A 12,947-nucleotide genomic window follows, 5' to 3' on the forward strand; every position below is an offset into this window, starting at 1 on the left:
CCTTAGATTGTCTATCTACATTGTCTATCTACACCATAAATATCTAAAATGAGGATCTTACAAATAAACTCCATCGGTTTAAGTTTGTATTGTCTGTAAAAATTACGAAGTTTTTTCTTAAAGACAGGCACACTACATGTTTCGTCCATTTGGAAGACAAAAACAAATAGATTTCAACATAAGTAAAACATGGATTTTGATGAGACACTCGGGTGGAATGGGTGCATGAAATGTGTTTTTGTGGAGATGAGGAAATTATTCAACACCTTTTCATTCAGTGTCCTCTAGTTAAGCTTCTTTGGCGCATAGTAAATTTCACATATGATCTTCCTCCTCCAACCAATATTATTAATATGTTTGGTAATTGGCTGAATGGAGTAGATAGACAATCGAATGCTTTTATCCGTATTGGGGTTTCTGCCTTGTGTTGGTCTATATGGAGGGTCAGAAATGATATCATCTTTAACAAAAAACAATCCTTTCACTTTTTGCAGGTTATCCATATGGTGTCTCACTGGGTCCAACTTTGGGCTCTCCTATCGCCGGAGGGACAGCGGGATATCATGGTTTCTGGATGCACTCGGCTCCAGACGGTCGCTCAGGATATTCGGTGCCAGGCTAGCTGGTGTCACAATAGGAGACTACTTTGAGTTGTCAGGGTAGTTTTATACTTTTTTGTTCGCTTGATGATTTTTGTATCATTCTGATGTTGGAGTTGTAACACAATACTGAATTTGAATATTTTTTAATAAAAAGCCGTGTGTATCATCATGATGCAAAAACCGGGGTTACTATCCCCGTTTCGGAAAAAACTCGGGTGGAGTGCACCTTACCATGGCGTGGCGATGGAATGTTGGATACATAAGCTACCTGAGCTTGTAATGAGTATGCCTGCATATGTATATACTACTATTTCCACTGCGCTGATGAGTTAGCGTTACATATTCAGGCATGAAGGATTCCTTGAGCTATACAGCAGCTTGTTAGCAACTTAGCATGCTTCTGCATCTCTTCCCTTTGCAAGGAAGTCTGTCCGGTATTTTGTTTATAAGCCCTAACATTTACAGTAATATATAGGCCGTAGCCGACATCATGTTTGTGGTCATCTCAGTTGCAAGCATGCACTGCACGGTCTCACTAGAGAAAACCTAAAGTGTCTCATGTCTAGTTTAATGGAGATTGTAGACTCGTACTAGTAGTACGATATATGCTACTTAAACAAACATCATAGAGAAGAGACCAACTGATTTTGTAATACTGGTTCTTAATCTCCTGTGAGCCAATCATATCGTGTCACCAAAAACAATTACATCCAGCTAGCTCAGGTAGAATAACACACTAGCTAGTCTACTCGATCAGAAGTTACCGCGCAACATTAATATAAGGAGCTTAGATGGGACCTAGCTCGCAAGATACACATATATAAACCGCCAAGATGAGGCGCAATGAGTGTGTGGGCTGTAGTGGGATCTCTTCTTCATTGTTGCGACTCGCGAGAGATTAGCATGCATACAAGCTGCCGGGTATAAATGGACAGAGAAGATGAGGTGGAGATGAAGGAGGAATCAGTAGAGGCTAGAGTGCAAGTGATGGCGGCGTCTCGGTTCAGGAGGATATGCGTCTTCTGTGGGAGCAGCAAGGGCAAGAAGACGATCTACCAGGATGCTGCCGTTGAGCTTGGCAAGGAGCTGGTGCGTACTCATCTTCCTAGGTTCTCCCTAGTTTTACATAGTTTTTGGCATCATTTCTCCACTCTAGCTAGTTTCTATGAACTCGCTCTTCATAATACTCCAGCTAGCTTCTTTTAAACTTTGCAAACTCTAGCTAGTTGATATACCGTGTTCTATTTTCTGTTGGGACACTATTAGATTCTTCCATTGTTCTATTTCATTTTTTTTCCTTTCATGGGTGCATGAAAGATGCAATATACGACTTCGCAGTCGTCAGTACCTGCATTTGCTGAATTTCTCTCAAGTTTTTGTGATTTGTCTGTTTCTCTCCAACTCCTGGCATTGACTCTCCTAGGAAAGCCAAAGTAGACTATCAGTAGGTGCATGGCAGCGAATTAGATTACTACCCATTAACTTTCCTTGTCGCTATTGTTTCACCAGGTAGCAAGGAACATCGATCTGGTGTACGGAGGAGGGAGCGTGGGGCTAATGGGTCTGGTCTCTCAAGCAGTCTACAGCGGGGGCAGGCATGTCATTGGGTATGTAAACACTCATTATGGTTTATTCTTCAGCACATATACTGCTGCGCCGCATGAAAAGAATAGTTCGAGACTTGGCAAGATGGCAAGCAAAAAAACAGAGTCGGATGGGTCGCTTCCTCAGTTGCTAATGCTATATAATTTGTCATCTTGCTGTCCCTATGCAGGGTGATTCCCAAGACCCTTATGCCTAGAGAGGTAACTATGCATGCCTCCACCTTCCAACATCTGTGCCATTGTTTAATCACATGCCATAATTCCCATACTAACATCATTGTTCATCCATTATGATTAATTCCACCCTTGTTTTCTGTTTCCTTTGAAACCACATTATTTATCACATTTTTGGTGACCCTCATTGAGCACATAGTTGAGCTAGGGGTACAAATAGTGAGGAGTGACTGAAGTTTCACAAATAATCAGTTGACTAAAATATCAATTAAAAACAATCGTCCAAATAAAGGTAGAAAATATAAAATATGGAAGGTAACTTTTATCATAGCATATTTTCAGTAGTACAAAGATCAGTTACATTTCATGCAACTGGTGTATCTTAAAAGTTCCGCACACCAAACACATTTTGAAAAATCAAATGTACAAATACAAGAATAAAATAAATACAGTTGTACACATTATAGACATAACAGTTTCACATGCTAGGAAGATGCAATTGGTGGACTTAAAATACGACTACAGAATACTTCCTTTCATATTAGTTTTTATTGATTTGGATGTATCTAGATATATTTTGTATATAAATACATCTAAATTTGAGATAACTAATATGAAAGGGAGGGAGTAGTAAACATAATCAACTTGCACAAATAGATTAGTTGTGAAAACAAAATAAAGACCGGATGAGTGATCAGCATTTTGTATCACAATGTTTTGTTTCTAAGGTTCCATAGCTTATATGTTATAACTAAAGTACGCAAAAAATTAGTTGTGCTAGAAACCGCTTGTTTATCTCTCTTGGTAGTGGGAAAGAAAGGTTGCAATCTTATCTCCTCTCTTTTGAAGAAAGATCACATGCATGGAATGTTCATGAAATCTTGTTTCCCTTTCCCTTAGAGGTGATATCTTGCTGATCTTGACTGCTGCTTCTGGTGGCTGCTCTTTTTTTCTTAATTAAGGCCTTCATAAGCCTTTAAGCTGCAGATGATGAAATTTTTAATCCAAAAAATGCCCCCCATGTATTTTTGTCCCCCAAAACAGCATCATGAGTATATCTCTCCTGAACCTTGCTAGCATGCACATGCATTCCTCTCATTACAATATACTATCAGCACAAAGTTGCATTGACCCTCTGGTGAAGCAGAGAGATGGATGTGGTCTTCTCTTTGATTATTAACTATAGATAAAATGCATCCATTGATTGAAGCATCTGTATGATGCTTGCCTGTGGGTGCAGATAACAGGTGAGACAGTGGGGGAGGTGAAGGAAGTGGCAGATATGCACCAAAGGAAGGCTGAGATGGCCAGGCAATCTGACGCCTTTATAGCACTCCCTGGTTAGTCCTCCCACCGCCTACAAATCTCTACCAACTTCTTCAGTCGGCATGCAGATTTGCTAGCTTTTTACCGTGGCTTTCTCAACTTTACCGGCCGTGCTATGGGATAATGAATGGTTTAGTGGAAACGTGGGAGCAAAACAGCATGATTAGGACAGATGCGTGCAAAAGTTTTGACTTTGACCTGACAAATTGGCCTTGCCAGTCCGGTTGTGGGGGATGCATGGGCTGCGATTCTGCTGCTGCTGCTGTCTTGTTGGCTCAGCTGAATATTTTGGACTTTCCGGTCCAGCCCAATTACTTGTGTGTGAGGCCCGGACTGGGACATAAGCATGCGCTCTGCATTAAAGAGCTCGACAGAAGCTTTCTGGTACAAACAGAAGATATTTGACCAAAATCACCTTGATTAACTTTTTTTTCTGAACAAGCCAAATCCACATTTGATAGTCACATAAAAATCAAGAAGAGATTATGAATCATTTTTCACTCAACAGATACTGAATCCTTCACTTGCTACTCCTCTGCTTCGAAATAATTGTTGTTTTATGTTTCTCCTAAGTCACACTTCTTTAAATTTAACTAAATTTATAGTAAAATATGTCACCATTCGCAGCGTCAAATTTATATAGTACGAAAATTTACAGGCTTGCTCAAACACAACCCCTCCCCCAAACTCAACTTAAGTTTCGGGTAATTAGCCAATTAATTTAATTGATTGTGAGCCCTCCTAAGCCTGTATCCATGCTCTGTATGACTGTATCCACGTATGGGTATACTGTATACCGTATAGAGACCTGGCATGATCTCATCTCTCCCCATCGATTGTGTTCTCCTGGCGATCGTGGTCTATTGACACCCCGATCTCATCTCCCTACTTCGCTAGAGATCGTGTTCGTTGGTGAGTTGATCCCACGTCGAGGCCGACTGCTCCTCCTCGTCACCAGCTCTGGTGAGGGCGGTCGCCCGAACACCGGTCATTGTCGTCGTTGTCAAGGTCGTGCCATGCCAAACAAGTCACCGCACATGTTTGTTCTCAATGCGCCAGGCTGGCCAGCGAAAACACTGCTAGACTATCCAGCCGCACACCGCGCCATCGTGTAGCCATCCGGCCTGCATGCCACCTCCACCCCTACCAGCACGCACCTGTGAGGCCTTGTCGAGGCTCGTGCTGGCCTGGACCACCTCACAATGCCGCGTGGTCGGCAAGCACCGCCTTGTCATGCGTCCTGCCCGTCGGGCCGATCGCCACCACCCAACAAAGTCGTTGCCGATGAGCTGACAATGAAATACATGCATACTACTCCTACCTATGTGTACGCTACATAAGTTGGGCCATACAGGTTTTATATAGGGCTATGTATAGCTGTTTAGTGTTTAAAAAGTCATAATGCCCTTAATTATGAAGGGATGTCGATCTCATGTATGTGTGTTTGAGTCTGTCGAGCTTGGCGGGAGAGGGTTGTAATGGAGCAAACGCAAAATTTGTTACATAATTTCTTTTTTTGAAACGGAGGCAAAAACTTTGCCTCAATCTATTAATTAAGAAGAAGTTTTTGGACAAGATAGTCCTTACAAAGCGGTATTAAACCGCGGTACAAAGGGATCACTCTCCCGACAAAATATCTCTAAGGTGTTTTCCTCCCGCGCAAGCCCACAAGCGGGCTTCACGTTTAACATTTTGAAGAATAACCACATGTGGGGCATGCTTGTTGCGAAAGACCCTCGCATTCCTCTCATTCCAAATTTCCCAAAGGACAAGCAAGGAGATGGAGGCCACGGGCTTTGCGACTATGACCGACATTGGTGGTCAAATAGTCCCACCAAGAGTTGATGGAAAGACCCGCCCATTGGCTCGGTTGCAAGTTGGGAAGGCCAAGCCAATCCCGCACGGAGCACCAAAGTCGCACGGAGAACCGACAATGGATGAAAAGATGATTGACCGACTCCGTCACTTGCTTACATAGGGGACACAAGCCGCAATTTGGCCACCCCCTCTTTTGAAGCCGGTCGGCGGTCCAAACCCTATTTTAAGTGAGAAGCCATGCGAAGAACTTGACCTTAGGAGGAGCCCAAACCTCTAAATTGCAATTGATAGGCCGACTTGGCCGAGTATCGGCCATTGGCCGTGAGCTTCCAAGAAATATCATCGGGGGCCTCGTCATGTAGATGCACGTCTTGAAGTTTTATTCATAAAGGCAAAAATTATGTGAGATGGTCCATGGTGAAGCTCTCATCAAGGTTGATCATGCGCACCCAAGCATTATCTTCTAATGCTTTTTTGACATTCCAAGATTTCCTTTTTGAAGAAGCAAAGATGAGCGGAGCTAAGTCGATGGGCTTGCTCCCGTCTAGCCAAGGGGCTTCCCAAAAATGGGTCTTGCGACCATCACTAATGGTAATGGTGGTTGCGGCGTAGAAAATTTCCATATCCTCTTTGGAGCAAGGGTTTTTGGAGCCCGCCCAAATTTTAGAACTATCTTTCCACTCGAGCCAAGGACAACGAAGACGAAGGGCCATGGCAAATTTATCCAAGTTCATGACACCAAGCCCTCCAAGCTTCTTGGGGCGGCACACCGTTTCCCAATTCACTTTGCATTTGGCTCCGGTCGTTGTATCCTTAGCCGACCAAAGAAAGGCCCTCTCGATTTTTTTGATGAAACTTATAGTGCCCGGCGGTAGGACAAGAGGTGTGAGCTAGTAGGTGGCTTGCGAAGTGATGACGGATCTAACAAGCTCCATGCGGCCGGCCATGGTGATGTACTTGCCTCCCCAAGTAGGAAGCTTCCCGGAGCATTTGTCTTCAAGATGTTGGAAATCCACCCTCTTAAGTTGCCAAACCGAAAGCGGTAGGCCGAGGTATTTAAAGGGGAAGGAAGTTTTAGTAGCCGGGATGCCCTCAAGAATGTTGTCAAGGTTAAACCCATCACACCGGATAGGAACGACGAGCTCTTTTGGAAGTTAGTGTAAAGATCGGTGACCTCTCCAAAGCTCTCAAGAATTTTTGCTAGGTTGATGATGTTGACATAAAAGTATTGAACTAGATTTTATGGTTCAAATGTTGACATATTTTTCTAAAAATTTGATCAAACTTAAATTAGTTGACTTGGAACAAAAACTAGATATTATTTTAAAACGTATGTAGTATTTTCTCAAGTAAGCATCCCTTATTTCGATCTTGCAGGTGGGTACGGAACACTTGAAGAGCTCCTAGAAGTAATCACTTGGGCGCAGCTTGGCATTCACGAAAAGCCGGTATGTACGTTCTTAGTATTCTGTATCGCGCACCTGCGCACATGTAGTGGAGATCCACGGACGGAAAGCCACACACTGTCTGACGCATAAACTACTCGATCTGTCGCGAAATGTACGTTACAGGTTGGGCTGCTGAACGTGGACGGCTACTACAACGCGCTGCTGTCGTTCATTGACAAGGCCGTGGAGGAAGGGTTCGTCATGCCCACCGCTCGCCACATAATCGTGCTGGCTCCGACGCCCGACGAACTGCTCGACAAGCTCGAGGTATCTACATGTTCTTCACCTGGCATCGATAGCTTCTTCCATCATCACAACGCATGCATTTGAAGCAGCTGTTTGCAGGAGTACTCTCCTCGGCACGAGGAAGAAGTCGTGACCAAGGCGAAGTGGGAGACAACAGAACACCTGAGCAGCTGCAAGAGCTTCGAGATACCGTCGCTGGACGAAGGCAAGGCGATCATCCCAGCACAGCGAGGCAGCATACTATGAGTGAAGAAGACTTGCCCAAGTGGCGAGACTCTAAACTTGCGTACATTGTGTGCGCAAACTGTGCGAATCAAGAGCACTCCGAAACCACATTGCGTTGGCATTACTGTTTTTATTCCTGTGACTTCGGTAGAGGGCTACTAGCTAGTGTTGGGAACGGTTGATTGATCTTTGATTTACTGATGTACGTATTAGGTCAAATATCTTCTGTTTCTGATGTGCAAGCTATTAGGTAAAGAACTAGGATTCGGATGTTATCTGAGTAACATGGAATTTGTGTGGTACGTAGCACTACTCCCAAATGTATCAGTTCCAAATTCTAACTGCTTAATGCAAAGTAAATTAGAAGACGGCGTGCTGTGCAAAAGAGCTTGGTGGTCTCGGAATGCTACATATGTGGACAAGATCGTGGCGGCACTAGTTCTTCTTCGCTCATTATCTACTTGGTCTTGACAGGTTAAATCCCTACAGAAGTTAGAGATGGACGCATGGTTAGATTCACTACAGGAATGGCGCGCTGCGCCGACGGCCGTGGCGTACGCCGACGGCCAAATGTCGGGGCCGTCGGCGTACTGCCCGGTCAGCCCAGCTGCTCGAAGCGCCCCTCGGCGTATCGCGCCCCTCGGCGTATGACACGCTATGCCGAGGGTGGCCCTCGGCGTATCGGCGGCCCTCGGCATAGGTTGAGGGTGCGACCCCGTCCCGTCGCCCCGCGGCCATGCCCTAACTGGACCTTGACGGCGTGAAGCTATGCCGAGGGCCACCGTCGGCGTAGCTGAAGCCAATTTCTCCCGCCGAATCCTCCCGCCCCTCCCGCCAAAATGACGTCAGCTGTCTAGCCTATGCCGAGGGGCACCGTCGGCTTAGCATCCATCTTTTTTTTTCCTTTTTCCCGCCCATTTCTCCCGCCCAATCTTTCCCGCCAATTTTTCCCGCCATTTTCTCCCGCCAGCTTTTCTCGCCGTTTCAGCCCCTCGCCTCCCTATATATACCCATGTGTTCTTCTCCAACAAAACACCACCACCAGCATGGTGTGGTATTGTTTGTCTAATGTTGTACCCCCGGGGTCTTTCGGCTACACGCACATGCGCTGACGGCACTTAGGCATGTCCTGGACGTATAGGGCAGAACTCACCGGTGGGGTGAACCGGAGGAAAACCTTAGATAGCATGGATCCATACTTGCCACCACATGACCTAAAACAAAGGAAAAAAGTCCATTGCTAACCCTAACTCTAACCCTAACCCTAACCCTAGGGGTAGATTTGCGGGGTCCCCGCCCCCTAGGGTTTCCCTAGATACAAACCACCGGAGCGTCCGAATCGCTGGAAACTCCTGCTACGGCTCATCCGGGGCCTATTTCATTCCAAACCTATGGTTTCCATGTGCATATGTCCTAAACAAAGCAAAGAAATTAAAAAAATCCATTGGTGAACCCTCGCACGAAAAAAGCTATAGGGGTAGATCTGCAAGGTCCCCGGCCTAGGGTTTCCCAAGATACAGATCACCGGAGCGTCGGAATCGCTTGAAAACTTGCATTTGTCCCTAACATATGTGTACAAGTGTGATATAAGGTTTGTCTAACCTTGCATGTACCCCGCGTTGACGATTTCCGCATACATGGGCCGACACTTGGTAAAATCCAGGATTTGTATGTGAAAACTCCTGCTACGGCTCATCCGGGGCCTATTTCATTCCAAACCTATGGTTTCCATGTGCATATGTCCTAAACAAAGCAAAGCAAATAAAAAAATCCATTGGTAAACCCTCGCACGGAGAAAGCTATAGGGGTAGATCTGCAGGGTCCCCGCCCTAGGGTTTCCCAAGATACAGATCACCGGAGCGTCGGAATCGCTTGAAAACTTGCATTTGTCCCTAACATATGTGTACAAGTGTGATGTAAGGTTTGTCTAACCTTGCATGTACCCCGCGTTGACGATTTCCGCATACATGGGCCGACACTTGGTAAAATCCAGGATTTGTATGTGGAAACTCCTCACGGCTCATCTCGTGGCCTATTTAATTCCAAACCTATGGTTTCCATGTGCATATGTCCTAAACAAAGCAAAGAAAATAAAAAAATCCATTGGTAAACCCTCGCACGGAAAAAGCTAGAGGGGTAGATCTGCTGGGTCCCCGCCCTAGGGTGTCCCAAGATACAGACTATCGGATCGTCGGAATCGCTGGAAAACTTGCATATGCCCATAACATATGTGTACAAGTGTGATGTAAGGTTTGGCTAACCTTGGATGTACCCGTTGTTGACGATTTTCGCATACATGGGCTAACACTTGGTAAAATCCAGGATCTGTATGTGGAAACTCTCGCCACGGCTAAAATGGAGCCTATTTTATGGTAAAGTATGCCCAACCTATGGTTTCCATGTACATATGTCCTAAATAAACCAAAACAAGTAAAAAATTACATTGGTAAACTCTCGCACGGAGAAAGCTATAGGGGTAGATCTACGGGGTCCCCGCCCTAGGGTTTCCCAAGATACGATCACCGGAGCGTCGAAATTGTTGGAAAACTTGCATCTGCCCCTAACATATATGTACAAGTGTGACGCGTCATTTTATGTGCTAAATGTTTTCCGTTTCGCGCGTTGGCGGACGGGTGCACGCGCGCGCGCCCGTGCGGCCATACCGCATGTCCCGTTGGCCCCGTTTTGCGCAGTTGGCAAAGCAAACGGAGCCAAAAAATCGAGCGGAGCCGCGTGGCGTCATTTTATGTGTCCTAGTAACCACTGCAAAAGACGGAACTGGGATACGGCAATTATCTTGGAGAACCCTTCACGAACAGGGCTATCTCGTCCAGGAGTTCTATGGCTTTTAGGGAAATGAGTAGGAAACGGCCCGTTTCACCACATAGTTTGTCGGAACGAGGCCATATTTGGCACGTGCGTGGGCCTTAGGATGGGAAGCAAGGCCCCGGTCGCGGATTTCCAATCCGAACCACGGGCGACGGTTTTTCCATTTTCGGGTGCCGGAAGGGCTTTTTTGTGAAGCGGCTACATGGTGCGCATTTCGATATCGCGCGGGACCTCCGCGCGGCGGTAGGATACCTCCTACGCACCACCTATCACATGCCATATGCGCGCGGAAGCCATCCGGGAATCCCACCCGCTTCTGCGGTGCCCCGCCGAATCCGCCGGAAACCGTCCGGATTTGAACTGGGCGACACTTTCCTTCGCTCAATAAATGGAGGGAAAAATGTTTTTAGGTCTAGGACGCGTCATTTTATGTGCTAAATGTTTTCCGTTTCGCGCGTTGGCGGACGGGTGCACGCGCGCGCCGGTACGGCCATACCGCATGTCCCGTTGGCCCCGTTTTGCGCAGTTGGCAAAGCAAACGGAGCCAAAAATCGAGCGGAGCCGCGTGGCGTCATTTTATGTGTCCTAGTAACCACCGCAAAAGACGGAATCGGGATACGGCAATTATCTTGGAGAACCCTTCACGAACAGGGCTATCTCGTCCGGAGTTCTATGGCTTTTAGGGGAAATGAGTAGGAAACGGCCCGTTTCACCACATAGTTTGTCGGAACGAGGCCATATTTGGCACGTGCGTGGGCCTTAGGATGGGAAGCAAGGCCCCGGTCGCGGATTTCCAATCCGAACCACGGGCGACGGTTTTCCATTTTCGGGTGCGGAAGGGCTTTTTTTGTGAAGCGGCTACATGGTGCGCATTTCGGTATCGCGCGGGACCTCCGCGCGGCGGTAGGATACCTCCTACGCACCACCTATCACATGCCATATGCGCGCGGAAGCCATCCGGGAATCCCACCCGCTTCTGCGGTGCCCCGCCGAATCCCGGAAGCTGTCGGATTTGAACCGGGCGACACTTTCCTTCGCTCAATAAATGGAGGGAAAAATGTTTTTAGGTCTAGGACGCGTCATTTTATGTGCTAAATGTTTTCAGTTTCGCGCGTTGGCGGACGGGTGCACGCGCGCGCCCGTACGGCCATACCGCATGTCCCGCGGCCCGTTTTGCGCAGTTGGCAAAGCAAACGGAGCCAAAAAATCGAGCGGAGCCGCGTGGCGTCATTTTATGTGTCCTAGTAACCACTGCAAAAGACGGAACTGGGATACGGCAATTATCTTGGAGAACCCTTCACGAACAGGGCTATCTCTTCAGGAGTTCTATGGCTTTTAGGGGAAATGAGTAGGAAACGGCCCGTTTCACCACATAGTTTGTCGGAACGAGGCCATATTTGGCACGTGCGTGGGCCTTAGGATGGGAAGCAAGGCCCCGGTCGCGGATTTCCAATCCGAACCACGGGCGACGGTTTTTCCATTTTCGGGGAGATCGGAAGAGCTTTTTTTGTGAAGCGGCTACATGGTGCGCATTTCGGTATCGCGCGGGACCTCCGCGCGGCGGTAGGATACCTCCTACGCACCCCCTATCACCTCCCATCTGCGCGCGGAAGCCAACTGGGAATCCCACCCGCTTCCTGCGGTGCCCCGCCGAATCCTCTGGAAACTGTCCGGATTTGTACTTGTGCGGCACTTTCCTTCGCTCAATAAATGGAGGGAAAAATGTTTTTAGGTCTAGGACGCGTCATTTTATGTGCTAAATGTTTTCCGTTTCGCGCGTTGGCGGACGGGTGCACGCGCGCGCCGTACGGCCATACCGCATGTCCCGGCGGCCCCGTTTTGCGTGATTGGCAAAGCAAACGGAGCCAAAAATCGAGCGGAGCCGCGTGGCGTCATTTTATGTGTCCTAGTAACCACCGCAAAAGACGGAACTGGGATACGGCAATTATCTTGGAGAACCCTTCACGAATGGGCTATCTCGTCCAGGAGTTCTATGGCTTTTAGGGGAAATGAGTAGGAAACGGCCCGTTTCACCACATAGTTTGTCGGAACGAGGCCATATTTGGCACGTGCGTGGGCCTTAGGATGGGAAGCAAGGCCCGGTCGCGGATTTCCAATCCGAACCACGGCGACGATTTTTCCATTTTCGGGGTCTTGGGAAGGGCTTTTTTTGTGAAGCGGCTACATGGTGCGCATTTCGGTATCGCGCGGGACCTCCGCGCGGCGGTAGGATACCTCCTACGCACCACCTATCACATGCCATATGCGCGCGGAAGCCATGCGGGAATCCCACCCGCTTCTGCGGTGCCCCGCCGAATCATTTGAAGCTGTCCGGATTTGAGCGGGGCGACACTTTCCTTCGCTCAATAAATGGAGGGAAAAATGTTTTTAGGTCTAGGACGCGTCATTTTATGTGCTAAATGTTTTCCGTTTCGCGCGTTGCCGGATGGGTGCACGCGCGCCCGGTACGGCCATACCGCATGTCCGGCGGCCCCGTTTTGCGCGATTGGCAAAGCAAACGGAGCCAAAAAATCGAGCGGAGCCGCGTGGCGTCATTTTATGTGTCCTAGTAACCACTTTGCAAAAGACGGAACTGGGATACGGCAATTATCTTGGAGAACCCTTCACGAACAGGGCTATCTCGTCCAGGAGTTCTATGGCTTTTAGGGGAAATG

The 12,947-nt window shown here is 47.5% G+C and overlaps 1 protein-coding gene across 1 annotated transcript; it reads left to right on the forward strand.

Annotated features, from left to right (window-relative positions):
* The first annotated feature begins 1,445 nt into the window (after positions 1-1,445).
* LOC127330584 (probable cytokinin riboside 5'-monophosphate phosphoribohydrolase LOGL2) lies at positions 1,446-7,590 on the forward strand. The gene is made up of 7 exons (XM_051356744.2): positions 1,446-1,691; positions 2,112-2,209; positions 2,377-2,407; positions 3,621-3,720; positions 6,902-6,972; positions 7,096-7,239; positions 7,318-7,590. The coding sequence occupies exons 1-7, from the start codon at positions 1,530-1,532 to the stop codon at positions 7,462-7,464; spliced, it is 753 nt and encodes a 250-aa protein (XP_051212704.1). The 5' UTR covers positions 1,446-1,529; the 3' UTR covers positions 7,465-7,590.
* Positions 7,591-12,947: the final 5,357 nt, after the last annotated feature.

The sequence above is a fragment of the Lolium perenne genome, chromosome 2, assembly GCF_019359855.2.
Source record: "Lolium perenne isolate Kyuss_39 chromosome 2, Kyuss_2.0, whole genome shotgun sequence".
Classification (NCBI taxonomy): Eukaryota; Viridiplantae; Streptophyta; class Magnoliopsida; order Poales; family Poaceae; genus Lolium; species Lolium perenne.